General features: G+C 34.0%; 1 protein-coding gene across 1 annotated transcript; it reads left to right on the top strand.

The window, feature by feature from the left end:
* Positions 1-6328: 6328 nt before the first annotated feature.
* Positions 6329-11417, top strand: LOC130729654 (lysine histidine transporter 1-like). Its single transcript, XM_057581471.1, has 8 exons — positions 6329-6549; positions 8612-8769; positions 9143-9526; positions 9935-10328; positions 10433-10538; positions 10655-10746; positions 10850-10918; positions 11018-11417. Exons 1-8 carry the CDS (start codon positions 6526-6528, stop codon positions 11114-11116), a joined length of 1326 nt encoding a protein of 441 aa, XP_057437454.1. The 5' UTR covers positions 6329-6525; the 3' UTR covers positions 11117-11417.
* Positions 11418-13967: the final 2550 nt, after the last annotated feature.

The raw sequence follows: 13967 nt of genomic DNA on the forward strand, positions 1-13967 counted from the left end.
CCTCGCATTTCTTTGTTTATTTTTCTTATTTCTTTACTTGTTACAACCATGTTATGAAAATAGATATTTTTGAATCGACATTTAGCCAACATACTTAATTTTAGGGCGACTTTTAACTGTCGCAAAAATAATTGCGTCAGTTGAATATCAACCACCCCAAAATGTATGTTTGTCACACTCAATTTCATATTATCATCAATCTCAAAATATCCTAATTAATATATATATATATATATATAGGGAGCATATCAGGTGAGAGGAGTGTGCTATTGTGAGAGGTGAGAGGATTCAATAATAACCATCTGATTAAAATCAACGTTTAGGATTCAATCTAACTTTACAGATGTCATGTTCTTCTCTCTCATGGTAACATTTTAATCCCACGCGCGTGTTCTTCTTCCTTATCGAGTATCGACTCCCCTTCTTCCACGATTCCATTGCCAATTTTCCACCTTTGCCTTTCTCATCGACCTTGTTCTTGCTGTCACCGTGACACCGTCGCAACTCTCTGTCACCGACGCAACTCGCGACCACCGCGAGGTGGCTGCGCCGCGCTCCGCCGTGTCCGGAGTTCCATCACGCACCGGCTTTGTCGCCACTGCCCTTCGCCGCTGCTCCTCCCTCGATCTCGTTCTCTGCTACTGCCAAGCCAGCCAAGGTTCCCCTCTGCCTATCTCAGGTCCTCTCTTCCATGTAGGCTAGGGTTCAATTCGTGCTCAGGTTTGAATCTGGGCTTTCATGCTGGGTAATTGTTGAATGCGCAAGTCAAAACAGAGGAGAAGAAGAAATTTGAACGTCGTTTGAGAACCTCATAATTTCTCAAATCCCTTAGTTACAGTTCTTCATCTATCTTAATTGAAATTGCATCTTGATACACAAAATTGAAAGTGGGGCTTCATGGATTCGTTGCTGATTGGGGATCTTTGATTTCTAAGCATAATATCATCATGATTTTGAGTATACTGTTTGATGAATTGCAACCCACATGGTGGGAACTGGGAAGGGGAAGCTGCAGTGTAAAAAAGAAAGGGAACGGGAGAAAAAGGAGATGCGCGTGGGTTAGCAAAATTAGAATCAGTAATGTGACGTGGAGTACATTAAATTTGATTAAATCTGAACCATTAATTATAATCTAACGGTTGTTATTGATTACTCTCATCTCTCACCATAAACAACTCTTCTCACCTGATATGCTCCATATATATATATATGTATGTATGAATGGAAAGAGTACACATGCTTAACAGTTAATGCTTTTTTTTTATAAGCCCTTTCCACAATCCATCAAGTTCGAGGAAACTAACTTAACTGACAAATAATATGTGGTTATAGTGATGGATAGGGACTCTGACACCCGTGGATGCTTACAGGTTTATATGCTTGCGCGGTTGCGCCGGCAATGCGTGAAGCTTGGTGCAGATATAATACAGCAGGAACCTTCAAGGAAATTTGGCTTTATCAGTCAATGGTTTTTTTTTTACGGGCCAGTCAATGGTTAATTTAATTGAGATATATACAAAAAGAAACACAAAATTATTTAATTCTTAATAATTTCATGTAATGAACTAATTAATTAATAATTCTCTACGTACGTAACTGCGTAATGTGTTGTTTTACGCAACACCATGATAATTGATAAACTCAACTTCTATTATTGACCAATTCTTTAATTTGAACATTTATTAGATTCATAAAATAACAACATTGACATATTAGTCAATCAAATTAAGCTGCCAGAATTCAGTTGACTCTTCACTGTGATAACCTGTAATGAGAATATATATCAAACAAGAATCTAGTATAAACACTTCAGTTCCATTAATGTAGACTAGGTAGCATGACCATTTGATCAATTTACACATGCTTATCGGATTCTTTTTTGTTATCATATGTTTGCAGTGGTGGAGCTTCATTTGGCTCCCCCATTTTTCTAATAAATTAATTGTTTATTTATCTTACAAATTTTAATTACTGAATTACAACTACATTATTTCATCACTTATTTTTTGTGTTTTCTTAAAGGCTGCATTATTGTCATATAGTTTTTTTTCTTTCATAAATACAAGTTTGAGTGAGTTCGGCTCCGATCACTACCATAGGTCATAACGGCATTTCTCCAAGATTACAAATTGTACTTTTAAAGGTACTTATAATCAAACGGCTTTTTATAAGGGAAATACTTCATCTTCACCAACAGGCTCAATGTGTTGGTCATTTAGTTAGTCACTAGCTGTAATTACATTACTAATTGAGATTATGGAAAATATATATACGTACTAATCACAATCTATATAAGAACTCAATAATGTTTCTTACACACCTCTTCTACCATTCCACCTTTATAATATATGAAGAAGAAGAGAGAAATGAGATGAAAGAGAAAGATAAGTATAAATAAATCATTACTCTATGAACTTACAATTTAAGAAAGGTTAGAGACAATCCATTCAATCAATCGATAGTAATTTTTTTAGTCACGAGATTTTATTTTGGCTCAGTCAAATTTGTTTTCATCCTCCACCACTGTTTGTTATAGAAAACAACATATCATCATAAAAATTGTTTAAATTAAGTCTAAATCTTTTTATGGGGGAGACAGGGAAGCCCATGGGCCGAGGAGTAAGACGTTACATCTTAACCCAAAGCCTTAAGGCATTAGGTTTATGAGTCACATCTCTTATAAACTATTCTCCTCACCCATACTTAACCAATGTGAGACTCCAACTCCGCACTTGAATTCTCAACACTTTTCTTTCAATAAACTTTCATTATTTGTAGTTATATAGAATGGTGAGACATATTTCTAATATCTAATTAGTGTGTTAACATTGAATAGACTGTTCTTTAAAAAGATGAAATTCACCTTCTAATTATTAATTTATTCTTTATCTGTTGAAGTTCAGTTGATATGAACAATGATCAACAGATGAGTTGGGATAAAGATTAAGATTATCATCCTTCATCTGAGGTCAACTTCACAAACAATCTACAATTGCCAGTATTATCCCTAATGCATATATGCTTTTTTCTATGACTCTATTTGCTCACTCTATGTTGTGTTAGAAACTTATTTGAAGAAACGCAATCGTTTTAATTTTTTATAAGCAAATTAAATTAATGAAGAGTACAAAAAATACCACATAGAAATTAGGTTATAGGCTCATGTAAGTGGTTTTAAAAGGAATCCAATATAGATTATAGGCTCATGTAAGTGGTCTTACCATTTCAATCCTATCATTTATACGACATAAATAGCTATTAATAGCAATCAAACATCAACTTATCATCGATGAAGATAACCACAACTTATTTGAGTAAAAAATTAAATAGCTACGGCTTTTGAAAAAAAAATGGGTAAATAAATTGATTATCTTTTAAAGTGTACATTAAATTGATGAATGCCAAAGGAGGTTACACCAATACATTAAAAAAAATAGGGTTGATCAAGAATACCGAAATAATCCCTCCAATATATGATTGTATATTTTTAACTTATGTATCCCAACGCTTCTTTTTCTTCTATTTGCAACTCTTATTTCTTTCTTTTATGTAAAGAGACATCAGACATGGGATTTTTTCATTGCATGATGTCACGCTCATACTTCTTTAATGTTGCATGATCCCCCATTTTGTCAAAATCTTAAACCATGAACATGAATAGAGGGGTTCGTGACATACCATATGTGACATGGCATATATGGTATTTTTGTCCATCAGAATGAATGTGAATGCGAAAGCCTCTGGCTAATGAAATTAATTAGTAAATGATTTAATTTGGAAACTGCCACTGAGTTCCCACGATGATACTTCCGTAATTGAAGACTCCAGCTCACTGAAACAACACAACCAAAGACCCATCTTAGGTTGAAAGTTGGGGAATATTGAAAGCTACTAATTAATAATTTTCCTTTTAAAACGCAACGTGCTTTGTCGACTAGCTAGCGATTTCTGAAGACTTTTCTAATGCCAGATTGTTACTCCAAAACCACTTGCTGAAAAGTCAATACAAACAGGTCAAACAAATTTGATGACGAACTAGCAAAGTGTCATTAATAAATAGTCATTATGGGCTTAATTGCACTTTTGGTCCTTAACTATTGTCTTCCTGCGAAAATCGTCCCCAAACTTCAAAATTAGCAAAAAAAGCCCTCCAACTATACATGCTGTTACATCCCTCCTTCATCGTCTTCTTCACCATGAAACCCTTTTAGAGTCACGTGAGAAGCATGTGACTTGTCCAGTCATCAAGCTCTCTGAAGAAAGTCACGTGAGACACGCGTGAGGGAGCCACATCAGCTTCTCATGTTAGTTTTCTCACGGAAGGCAAACGGTAGACCAAAAGTGCAACGACATGTATAGTTGGATGACGTTTTTTTGCTAATTTTAAAGTTTGGAGACGATTTTTACAATAAGACAATAGTTGGGGGACCAAAAATGCAATTAAGTCTAAATTATTCCAAAAGTTTGACTTATAAGACATGGATGGATGGATAGCAATAGGGTCATTGGGCAGCTTCAAAAATATCCATTTGAATACGATACTATTTAGCATGAGTAAATACCCGTAAAAATTAATGCGGTTGGTGTAAATATCGGTATTAATATTAAATATGGGTATTAATATTATCCAACCGACCCTTTATCCGCAAACCCACTAACTATTTAGATTTTACTCTAAAAACATTTTTGTACATTTTTGTGTCCTCAAAAGCATAAAAGACTACAAACTCATACTTACTTAGTATTCCTACACTTTTGTGGCTAAATCTAATAAAAATAGAAGAAAAGAAATTAAGATCAGTAACTCTAAAGTCAAATGTTTAGAAGAAATAAAATGTGCATTAATTAGTAATTTCGGATCCTAGAAATCAAATGAATTTGTGATCAATGTGTTGAATTTGTACTTAGTTCAATGATACTAGCTACATATTATGTATTTGGAATTGGATAATCTTTTCTGTTTTTAAGCTATACACTCTATTTTATAAAAGTCGCAATGCTTTGGTTGTTGGTTGAAAAATTGCAGCATAGAAGTTTTTTAATTAGCTAAATTGCGAATAATAAATACGAGATATTTTTTGTTTTAGATGTATAAAATTAGTCTTGGCCCGACTTTACCGCTAATTTTCACACCTTAGACCTCTCCACCATCGCCCCCACCTCTCCTCTCCGCCCCATATACCTACCCCATCAAATTAATAATAAATGTTTGGTGAAGCTATCTGTAAAAGTTTCAAAAATTGTAAAATCAAATAAAATACATAGTTGTATGATTGTTTTATATTAAGTATTATTTTGTGGATTTAATTTATATATGCACTAACACATGCATCTAATCATATCTTTATATTTTTTTCTTTTAAATATTTTTAAATTCAAATTTAATTATAGCATGGCAAATTGATGAATTTTAATTGGATGAATGTGTAAAACTTTTTTCACTTCCACTGCGTATATAGTAATTAAACTTACTTTATTTATGCATCAATATTCATATGAATAATTATTTAATATCATCACTTTAAATTATTTATTATCTAACATAATATTTTAAATTTTTTAGAAAGAAAAATGAATTTATTGAATAATAGCAGCGGCGAGATACAAGTCCTCTTAACAAAGGGTAAAAACCGCAAAACCAACCAAAGGAGACAAGATCCAACCCGTCTCCACCAACATACATAAAGCCTAAACCTACCATTGAAACCTAAGACCAGACCTAAGAACATAAGAAACAAACAAGGTTAGGGGAAAACCCCAAACCCATCCTACAATTCCAACACAAAAAGCCCAACAGGACAACAAGAACAACAAAGGTCAGAGAAAAACCGTAGCCTCATTGACACACTTTTTGACGCCCAGAAAAAAAAAAAAACCGCAAATGCCTATCTATTAAGTGTGAAGTGTTGCTTGTTAATGATACTCCTTATTTTTAAAATTATTTGAACCACAATTTGTGGCAACATAATTCCTCACCTTGCCTCTTAACAATAAGTTCATGGTATATTCATCGACTATGAGAATGAAGTACGTACATTTTGTAATTAGTCGTTTATCTTTTATTACAAACATTTACAACGAGAAAATCAATCACAACTATCATACATTCAAGTTTAAAGAAAATATTAGAGGTGTTATATTCTAAATATATTCAAACAAATCATATTTTGTCCACATAAAAGTGGGGAGTTGTGAGAGTGATTAAAACATTAAAGACTAAATTCAATGTGAAAATAGAAAAGTTATTAAAAAATTGATAGTATCCGTGTAGCTTTGGAGGGTTGTTTTAGTCAGGAAAAAGTGTGGAAACTTGTATATATATAGGAGTATTCTCTTCTCCGGCTCTTCAACGCCTCTAGCATCTTCCCCCTTTCTCTCTCTTCATGTGATACACCACTTGTTGAGTATTGGTGATACTTATTATACTAGCTGCTAGCAAGGTAAACTTTTCCCCTTCAAACAGAGAAACAGAGGAAGAGAAGCCTATTTTTCATACCAATCCTGCAACATCTTTCTTAACTCATCATGGGAACTCAGGCAGATACAGATGTAAGTTTCCCCTCTCTCTTTCTCTCTGCATAACAAATTGTTTGTTTATTTGCATTTACCATGTTTATACACAGCGTTTATGTATTTGAATGGAAGAAATACGTATTCCTCTGCGTATTTCATGAGAAATCTTCATCATGGTTTTGTTGCAAACCTTTGTGATTAATTGCTGCTGCAATGTTAACTTGCGATTGCAATTGCTAGTTGACGCATTTCTCAGCATTTTCTTTAAAACTAAGTATATACTAATTAACCATTGTAATTTAAAGCCTTGATTTTATAATTAGCCATAAGTCCATAACCCTTTTTTTTTGCGTTGCTCCGGTACCATTAGAATCCTTCAGTTGATTATTTAGACTAGTTGAAATGATTAAATTGCAAATTATACGAGTTTGTTATACAAGAAATCATGATAAATTAAGTTCCTCTACTTTTAGATAGAGAAATTGTTTTTTTTTAATTAGCTCAGTTAGTTAATGGTTGCTTGGTTAACCTCTGTAAGTTATACTGTAACCAAACACACCACAAGAGAGTCTTTGAGACACCCGTGATAGGCGATAAATAGAAAGTTACTTTAATTAGTTCACCTTTGTTTTTTTTCTAGCTCTAAGTAAACAATACTCTTTAACCAATGGTATGTGCTGGCTCTTAGTATTAACTGTTTGATCAAATACTGTATCTATATTCAGATTCCAATGGGTTCCTAACACGTAACGAAATAATAATAATATCGTTGACATTTAATTGGACTACTTAGTTTGGTTCCACATGGGTTCATGTATGTACATAAGCATATACTAGTAAACGCTAGCTGTTGATGAATGACAAAGAAATTAAAGACTTTTTTATTTGTGTTGAGAATGAGAAGGCGGAAATTTCCACACGGAGACGTCAACGTAACGTGTTTATGTATTCTAACTTAGTTTATGGTTTTTATTTCATTTGAACATATTTTTCTAATAAAATCTTTGGTATTGAGTGAATTGTCCCTGGGTTTTCAACATTAAAAACTAGTGAATTTTTTCACATAACATTTGTTCAATTATAATAAAAATATGTGAACGATATTCGTCAAAATTTTCAAATTATTTTAACATTTCTTAAATAATAATCAGACTAAAATATAATATATTGTCATTGTAATGTAAAGTGTCGTGTTTTTAACTTTTTTTTGGTAGTTGTTTTTTTAATATTTATTAGTCAAATTTAATTTCACATGTCTCCTGTGATACGTAATAGAATTGATGGGAACTAGCCAACTAGAAGTATAGACACAGATAATTCTCTCATGCTTTATTTATTTTGATGTGGATATAAGCGCGTTCTCACTTCTCATGACCGTAGATGCATTGGCCCTACATATTATTTTTTGGATGGCATTATTTTAGTACATATAGTTAAAATTTAAACTCTAAAAAGAAAAATAGCATAAGTCAAAGTCATGCGATGCAGAAAAGTTGGCATAAGATAAAGACAAGCACTTTTAGAATGCTATAATAGTCAAGTTGATTCTACACTTTCCAAGAAGCTTGGGATTTGTGAGTGTTCCACAATTCACTGGCCACACCTTTTGCTCACACAACTTTTCAATTTCAACCCCTTTAGGATGCCTAAAGTAAAGTAAAGTAAAGTAAACTGTTCAATCTGTATCTTGGTCTTGGATGGCCCATTAAAAGTAATCCCTTACTAATTAGATTCCAAACTAAGCCTTTTCGTTTGTGTATAATCACATGTTTGGGAGCTATAGATTTAATTTTCATTGCCTGAAATCACTTTTATCTAGTCATATAGATATTTGTCAATCAATTTAGAGAATTGATTTTAGTCTCAATTTTGGAAAATAATATACATGTTTGATGTTTAATATTCATTCGAGAGAATTAACTTTAGTCTCAAAATTAATTATCGTCGAAGCTATAATGAGTAACTTTTACGTTAAGCATAATCAATTATGAGATTTTACAACTATGAAATTACCTTACAAGAACAATTTTTACCATAATCAAACTCTATCAAAGTCAATTCTCACATTGCTAATCCAAACACTTTTTTGGTCGAACAGATGGATGAAAAACTAGCGCAACAGAAAGCAATTGATGACTGGCTTCCAATTACTTCTTCAAGGAATGCCAAATGGTGGTACTCAGCATTCCACAATGTCACTGCCATGGTTGGAGCTGGTGTTCTTAGTCTCCCTTATGCTATGTCTGAACTTGGATGGTACATCTTTCAAACCCAACTTCCATTTTTTCACCTTGCTCATTTAAACATTTTTCAAACACATTTCAATCACATAATCACACATATAATTGAAAAAAAAAATTAACTGCATATGAATGAATTAGTAAATTACTTTTTCCAATTGTACCATTATAGGTTCATATTTAGTGATTTGGGTACAGTAGTATATTTTTTTTTCTGAGTAGCATTGAGCTCGTGTGGATACGAATCAAATAGCACTTATTAGAGTTTCTCTGCTAAAAATAAGTGCCCTTTGCTTAGCATTCAAACCGGCTCAATGTCTCATAGGGTAAAAATATTGAGAAAATTTTCATATATTTGTTGATTTTGTGGATTACAATGATTTCTTCAGGGGACCTGGTGTGACTGTACTGATCCTCTCATGGATCATCACCTTGTACACGCTGTGGCAAATGGTTGAGATGCATGAAATGGTTCCTGGAAAACGATTTGACAGATACCATGAACTGGGTCAGCATGCCTTTGGTGAAAAGCTTGGTCTTTACATTGTGGTGCCTCAACAACTTATAGTTGAAATTGGGGTGAACATTGTGTACATGGTCACTGGGGGGAGATCATTGCAGAAGTTCCATGATACAGTGTGTCCTGACTGCAAAAAGATCAAATTGACCTTTTTCATCATGATTTTTGCCTCTGTTCACTTTGTATTGTCTCACCTCCCCAACTTCAACTCCATTTCTGGTGTATCTTTGGCTGCAGCAGTCATGTCCTTAAGGTACAAGAGTAATGATATATACACACCTCCTTATTTATACACTTCATTTCCACCTATTTTTATTTCTATCTCTCTCCTCTTATCATCTATCACATCTTATACTTTCTCTCTCTTACTTTTTTTTTCTTCCTATCTCTCTCCTCCTCCACCTCTTTCCACCTCAATTTAGAGGTGTGCACAAATAATTATTGGTCAATTGTCAGTCAAGTTAGGCTCTTCGTCTCTTCAAAAGTCCCTTAACGTTGGTTGAGGGTGTCGAAGGAGGGACCAAAAGTGATAGAGGGACCAACTTGATTGACAATTTTACTGGCGCTCTGTCTATCAGGGTCGAATTTGCGGATTCAATCATGAGAAAATAAGGAGATATAACCTCACCAAAATAACTTTGATATTTACTTTGTGTTATAGCTATTCTACAATTGCTTGGGGAGCTTCTGCTCATAAGGGTGTTGTAGAAGATGTGCAATATGGTTACAAAGCTAAGAGTACAGCAGGTACAGTTTTCAACTTCTTTAGTGCCCTTGGGGATGTGGCTTTTGCCTATGCTGGACACAATGTGGTGCTGGAAATCCAAGCAACAATTCCATCTACACCAGAGAAGCCATCCAAGGGTCCTATGTGGAGAGGAGTGGTGGTCGCCTACATAGTCGTGGCTCTGTGCTACTTCCCGGTTGCTCTAGTCGGTTACTGGATGTTCGGGAACACGGTTGACGACAACATCCTCGTCACCCTAGAGAAGCCAAGATGGCTAATTGCCATGGCTAACATGTTTGTTGTTGTCCATGTTATTGGAAGTTATCAGGTGAAACTTATTTCTGTGATTCACAACCTTTTTCATTTCAAAATGACCCTTCTTTTCAGTTCAAAACTAATGTCACAAAGATTAACTCGACTTTGTTGATGCAGATCTATGCAATGCCAGTGTTTGACATGATTGAAACTGTGATGGTGAAGAAGTTGCACTTCAAACCTACCAGAATACTTCGTTTCATTGTGCGCAATTTGTATGTTGGTAAGTAAACTCTTCCTAATTGAAATGAAGTGACAAGTTGTTATATTACTTCCTATGGATTTTTTTTGGTCTGTTTCTGTTGCTTTGTAAATTGATAAACCATTCTTTGTTTTTAGCATTCACAATGTTCCTTGCTATAACCTTCCCCTTTTTCGGCGGTCTCCTTGGATTTTTCGGAGGATTTGCTTTTGCTCCAACAACATATTTTGTAAGTCAAGATAAGAGTGAATTTTAGTCCATTGGATTGAGAGTGTACTTAGTAGGATAAAGCTTTTTATCTTGGATGCTGATTCTCTTGCTTAAATTTTCAGCTTCCCTGTGTCATGTGGCTTGCTATCAAAAAACCAAGGAAATACAGCTTGTCATGGTGCACTAACTGGGTATGTTTGATCTTTGGTTATTTTGTTTCAATTATTATCCTTGAAATGGTTTCTTTCATTTTGAGCTATTTTTATTTAATCTTGCTCCATTGATTACAGATCTGCATTGTGCTTGGCCTGTGTTTGATGATTCTATCACCTATTGGAGGATTGAGGACAATCATAATTAAAGCCAAGAAGTACGAGTTCTACTCTTAAACTCATTCCCCACTGAACCAATGATGCGAAGGTGTAGCAAGCAAGTTACTCAATGATATTTACTTAATAGATTAGATGAGGAGCTTCCACACACCCTGCATTTAGGTGGAAAAGAAAATTATGGCTACAAAACAAGTTAAAGAGAATTTTATAGATGTCATCTTTGTCATTTTTATATTACTCTGAATGTATATTGGTTTTCTCTTTGTTTGGCTTTGCTATATTATTTTTTTTTCCAACACTCGAGTTCATACTTGAACACCTTTAGTAATGGTTTACCGTCTAATGGTTTTTCAGTCAATATTTTTGGTACTAAATAAAATCAATCACAATTCCGTCGACCTAATACTCCTATGAATGAAGGAAGAATCAATGAACAAAAAGGATCATGTTCCCCTGAATATCCCTAGTAATCTTGTGCACATTATAATCCAAGAAACAATTTCCTATCAATCAGGGGACAAGAGAAGAAGGTTTTATGTTTTGCAAATGAAATCTCTTACAGTGAGGAACAATAGGCCAATCTCTGAAGTTGTAGTTGAAGTACTGTTAGAAAGCCTTAGAGGGTGACCCAACTTTCTTAATTATGGGAAAGTTGCTGATGTCTTCAGACTCAGATGATTGAATGATCATCCTATCTTATGCTATTATCTCGTATGAGCTTCTTTGCATGACATCATTTTGATTTTGGTTAAGGGTCTCACTACTATAGTGGGTCTTTGACAAAGGACTATTATTCTATCTTCTAATCCTTCACAAAATAAGAACCCCTTTGTCTTTCTGCATTTTGGTACACTTCCCTTTTCTTTGTGTATTCCTCTTCCACTTTTCCTTTTTTCAGGAGGACACAGACACTAGTCATATAGGGCTTCCTTCTTTTTCCATTTGTTTTCTTCCCTTGTTTCATCCTCTAGCCTAATTTCAGTGATGAATTTCTGTTTTAAGAATTCCTTAAATACAGATTTTCTTGGAGTTTCCAAGTATCTTGTGGGAATTTTCTAGTCACTGGACAAGTACATGACCTACAATAATGGTAGGGTAATTAAGCCATCTCAAGCTAATCCTAGGTGCCAATCTGGTAGCTTCATTGTAGTGGGAAATTAGGATCATTAAACTGAGGAGGTGGAGATGGAGGAGGTGCAAACTGTTGTGATTGCACAAATATGGGTGAATGAGAACATGATAGCTGAGATTGTTGAGGAGATAGAGGTTGATAAGATTGCAACAATTAAGGATGTTGATGTGATGAGGAGGCACGAAAATTGCATCATGAAAAATGTACTAACTGTTAATTTTCATTCTGATATGTGGTGGGATTTTTTTTTTTTTGAAAGTGATACGTGGTGGGAATGTGGGATGATCCCCTGTCACGATGTAGTGAATACAATTTTTGCAGACTCTGTATTTTCATCTTATTGAATTCAGTATTTCCCTCATTTCAAACAAAAAAAAATCAGCAGGTGTTTGAGGAGAGGGCTTTCTCTTGCGACATGGTTCTCAGGCGGGCGTTTCAGCTTTCTCCGGTGCAATCCCCAGCGGTGGCAATGACAGGTCCGCCTTCTAATCAGCATGCGAGATGGACTCGGCCTGGTCATGGTCTTACAAGGATCAATTTTGATGGTGCTTTCAAAGAGGTATGGTGGCGAGGAACAGCGATGGGCTGGTTATGGCGTCAGCGACTACTTTTTCTTTGGCTACCTCTTCGGCGGTAGCTCTTTGTTAGGCTATGGTTCTAGCTTCACAACTTGGGTTTCATCGGGTTTGTTTTAAGACGAATTGTCTCCGGTTATTTCAGGTGGAAGAAGTCACCAGATGGTTCTTATTTAGTTTCGGTTTTTAGAGCGTGTCTTTCTTTATGTAATACTTTTGATGTTATTTTTTTTGTTTTTATTCGTCGTGATGACAATGTGGTTGCTGATTTTATAGCTAAGAACGCCTCTTTCGCCAAATTGGTTTGGATCGAGGTGTCTTCTCAAGTCGAAACTCTTGTAGTTGCAAACATTTTGACTTTCATGCATATGCAGGAAACTTTTTAAAAAAAATCAGTATTTCCTAAAAAAAACAATGACAAAAGATAAGACTATCTTTTTTTTTATTACAACGGAAAAATAAAGATAAGACTATCTAAAAGATAACTATAAGCTAGTTAAAGATAAAACTAACTCGTTCAAAAAGACAAAGATAAAACTAACTCTTTCCACATGTAAGTTAAAAAGATAAAACTAACTAAAAAGATACAAATCAAATAAATAACAAATCAAATAATTATTATTTTTTCAAGAAAATAGTTTTTAAAAATGTTTTCTGTTTTTTTAAAACTAAAGAATTTGTTTGTTTTTTAAAACAATTCCCAATTTAAATTTTTAAAATTAAAATACCAAATATTTTTTATTTTATTTTTTAGCTTTTAAATTACATTTTTCAATATTGAAAAGCATCACATTCATACAGTTTTTCTTGAAAACTTTTTCAAAAACTGTTTAAACTTTAAAGTTTTCAACAACTACAAATGTGCAGAATCTTAAACAATTTATGTTTTGAAATGGAGGACTTGAAAACTCTGAAGAATATACATACCAACTCATGTAGACACGTGGCAAAGCATACATAGCAGGGTATCATGATTATTAATATTCAGATTCTTTTTCCCTTGTACTCCATCCAGCTTGAATTTTCTCACGAATGTTTTAATTTAATTTAATAGTTTCCATAGTCCTGTAGGTGAATAAATACAAAGATATGCAGACAATCAACAAATTTGCGATTTTGATTTTTCTAGTGATCAAATTTAAGAATACTTTTAAGTAGTACATTTGAAATTAAATCAAATGCCATTTAAATAATTACCTAA

The sequence above is a fragment of the Lotus japonicus genome, chromosome 1, assembly GCF_012489685.1.
Source record: "Lotus japonicus ecotype B-129 chromosome 1, LjGifu_v1.2".
Taxonomy (NCBI): Eukaryota; Viridiplantae; Streptophyta; class Magnoliopsida; order Fabales; family Fabaceae; genus Lotus; species Lotus japonicus.

Excerpts from the sequence above, each read along its gene's own strand:
- LOC130729654 (XM_057581471.1), top strand. The coding sequence starts at position 6,526 with ATGGGAACTCAGGCAGATACAGAT. Across the intron at positions 8,770-9,142 it reads GCTATGTCTGAACTTGGATG|GGGACCTGGTGTGACTGTAC; the intron begins GTACATCTTTCA and ends TGATTTCTTCAG. Across the intron at positions 10,539-10,654 it reads TGTGCGCAATTTGTATGTTG|CATTCACAATGTTCCTTGCT; the intron begins GTAAGTAAACTC and ends CTTTGTTTTTAG.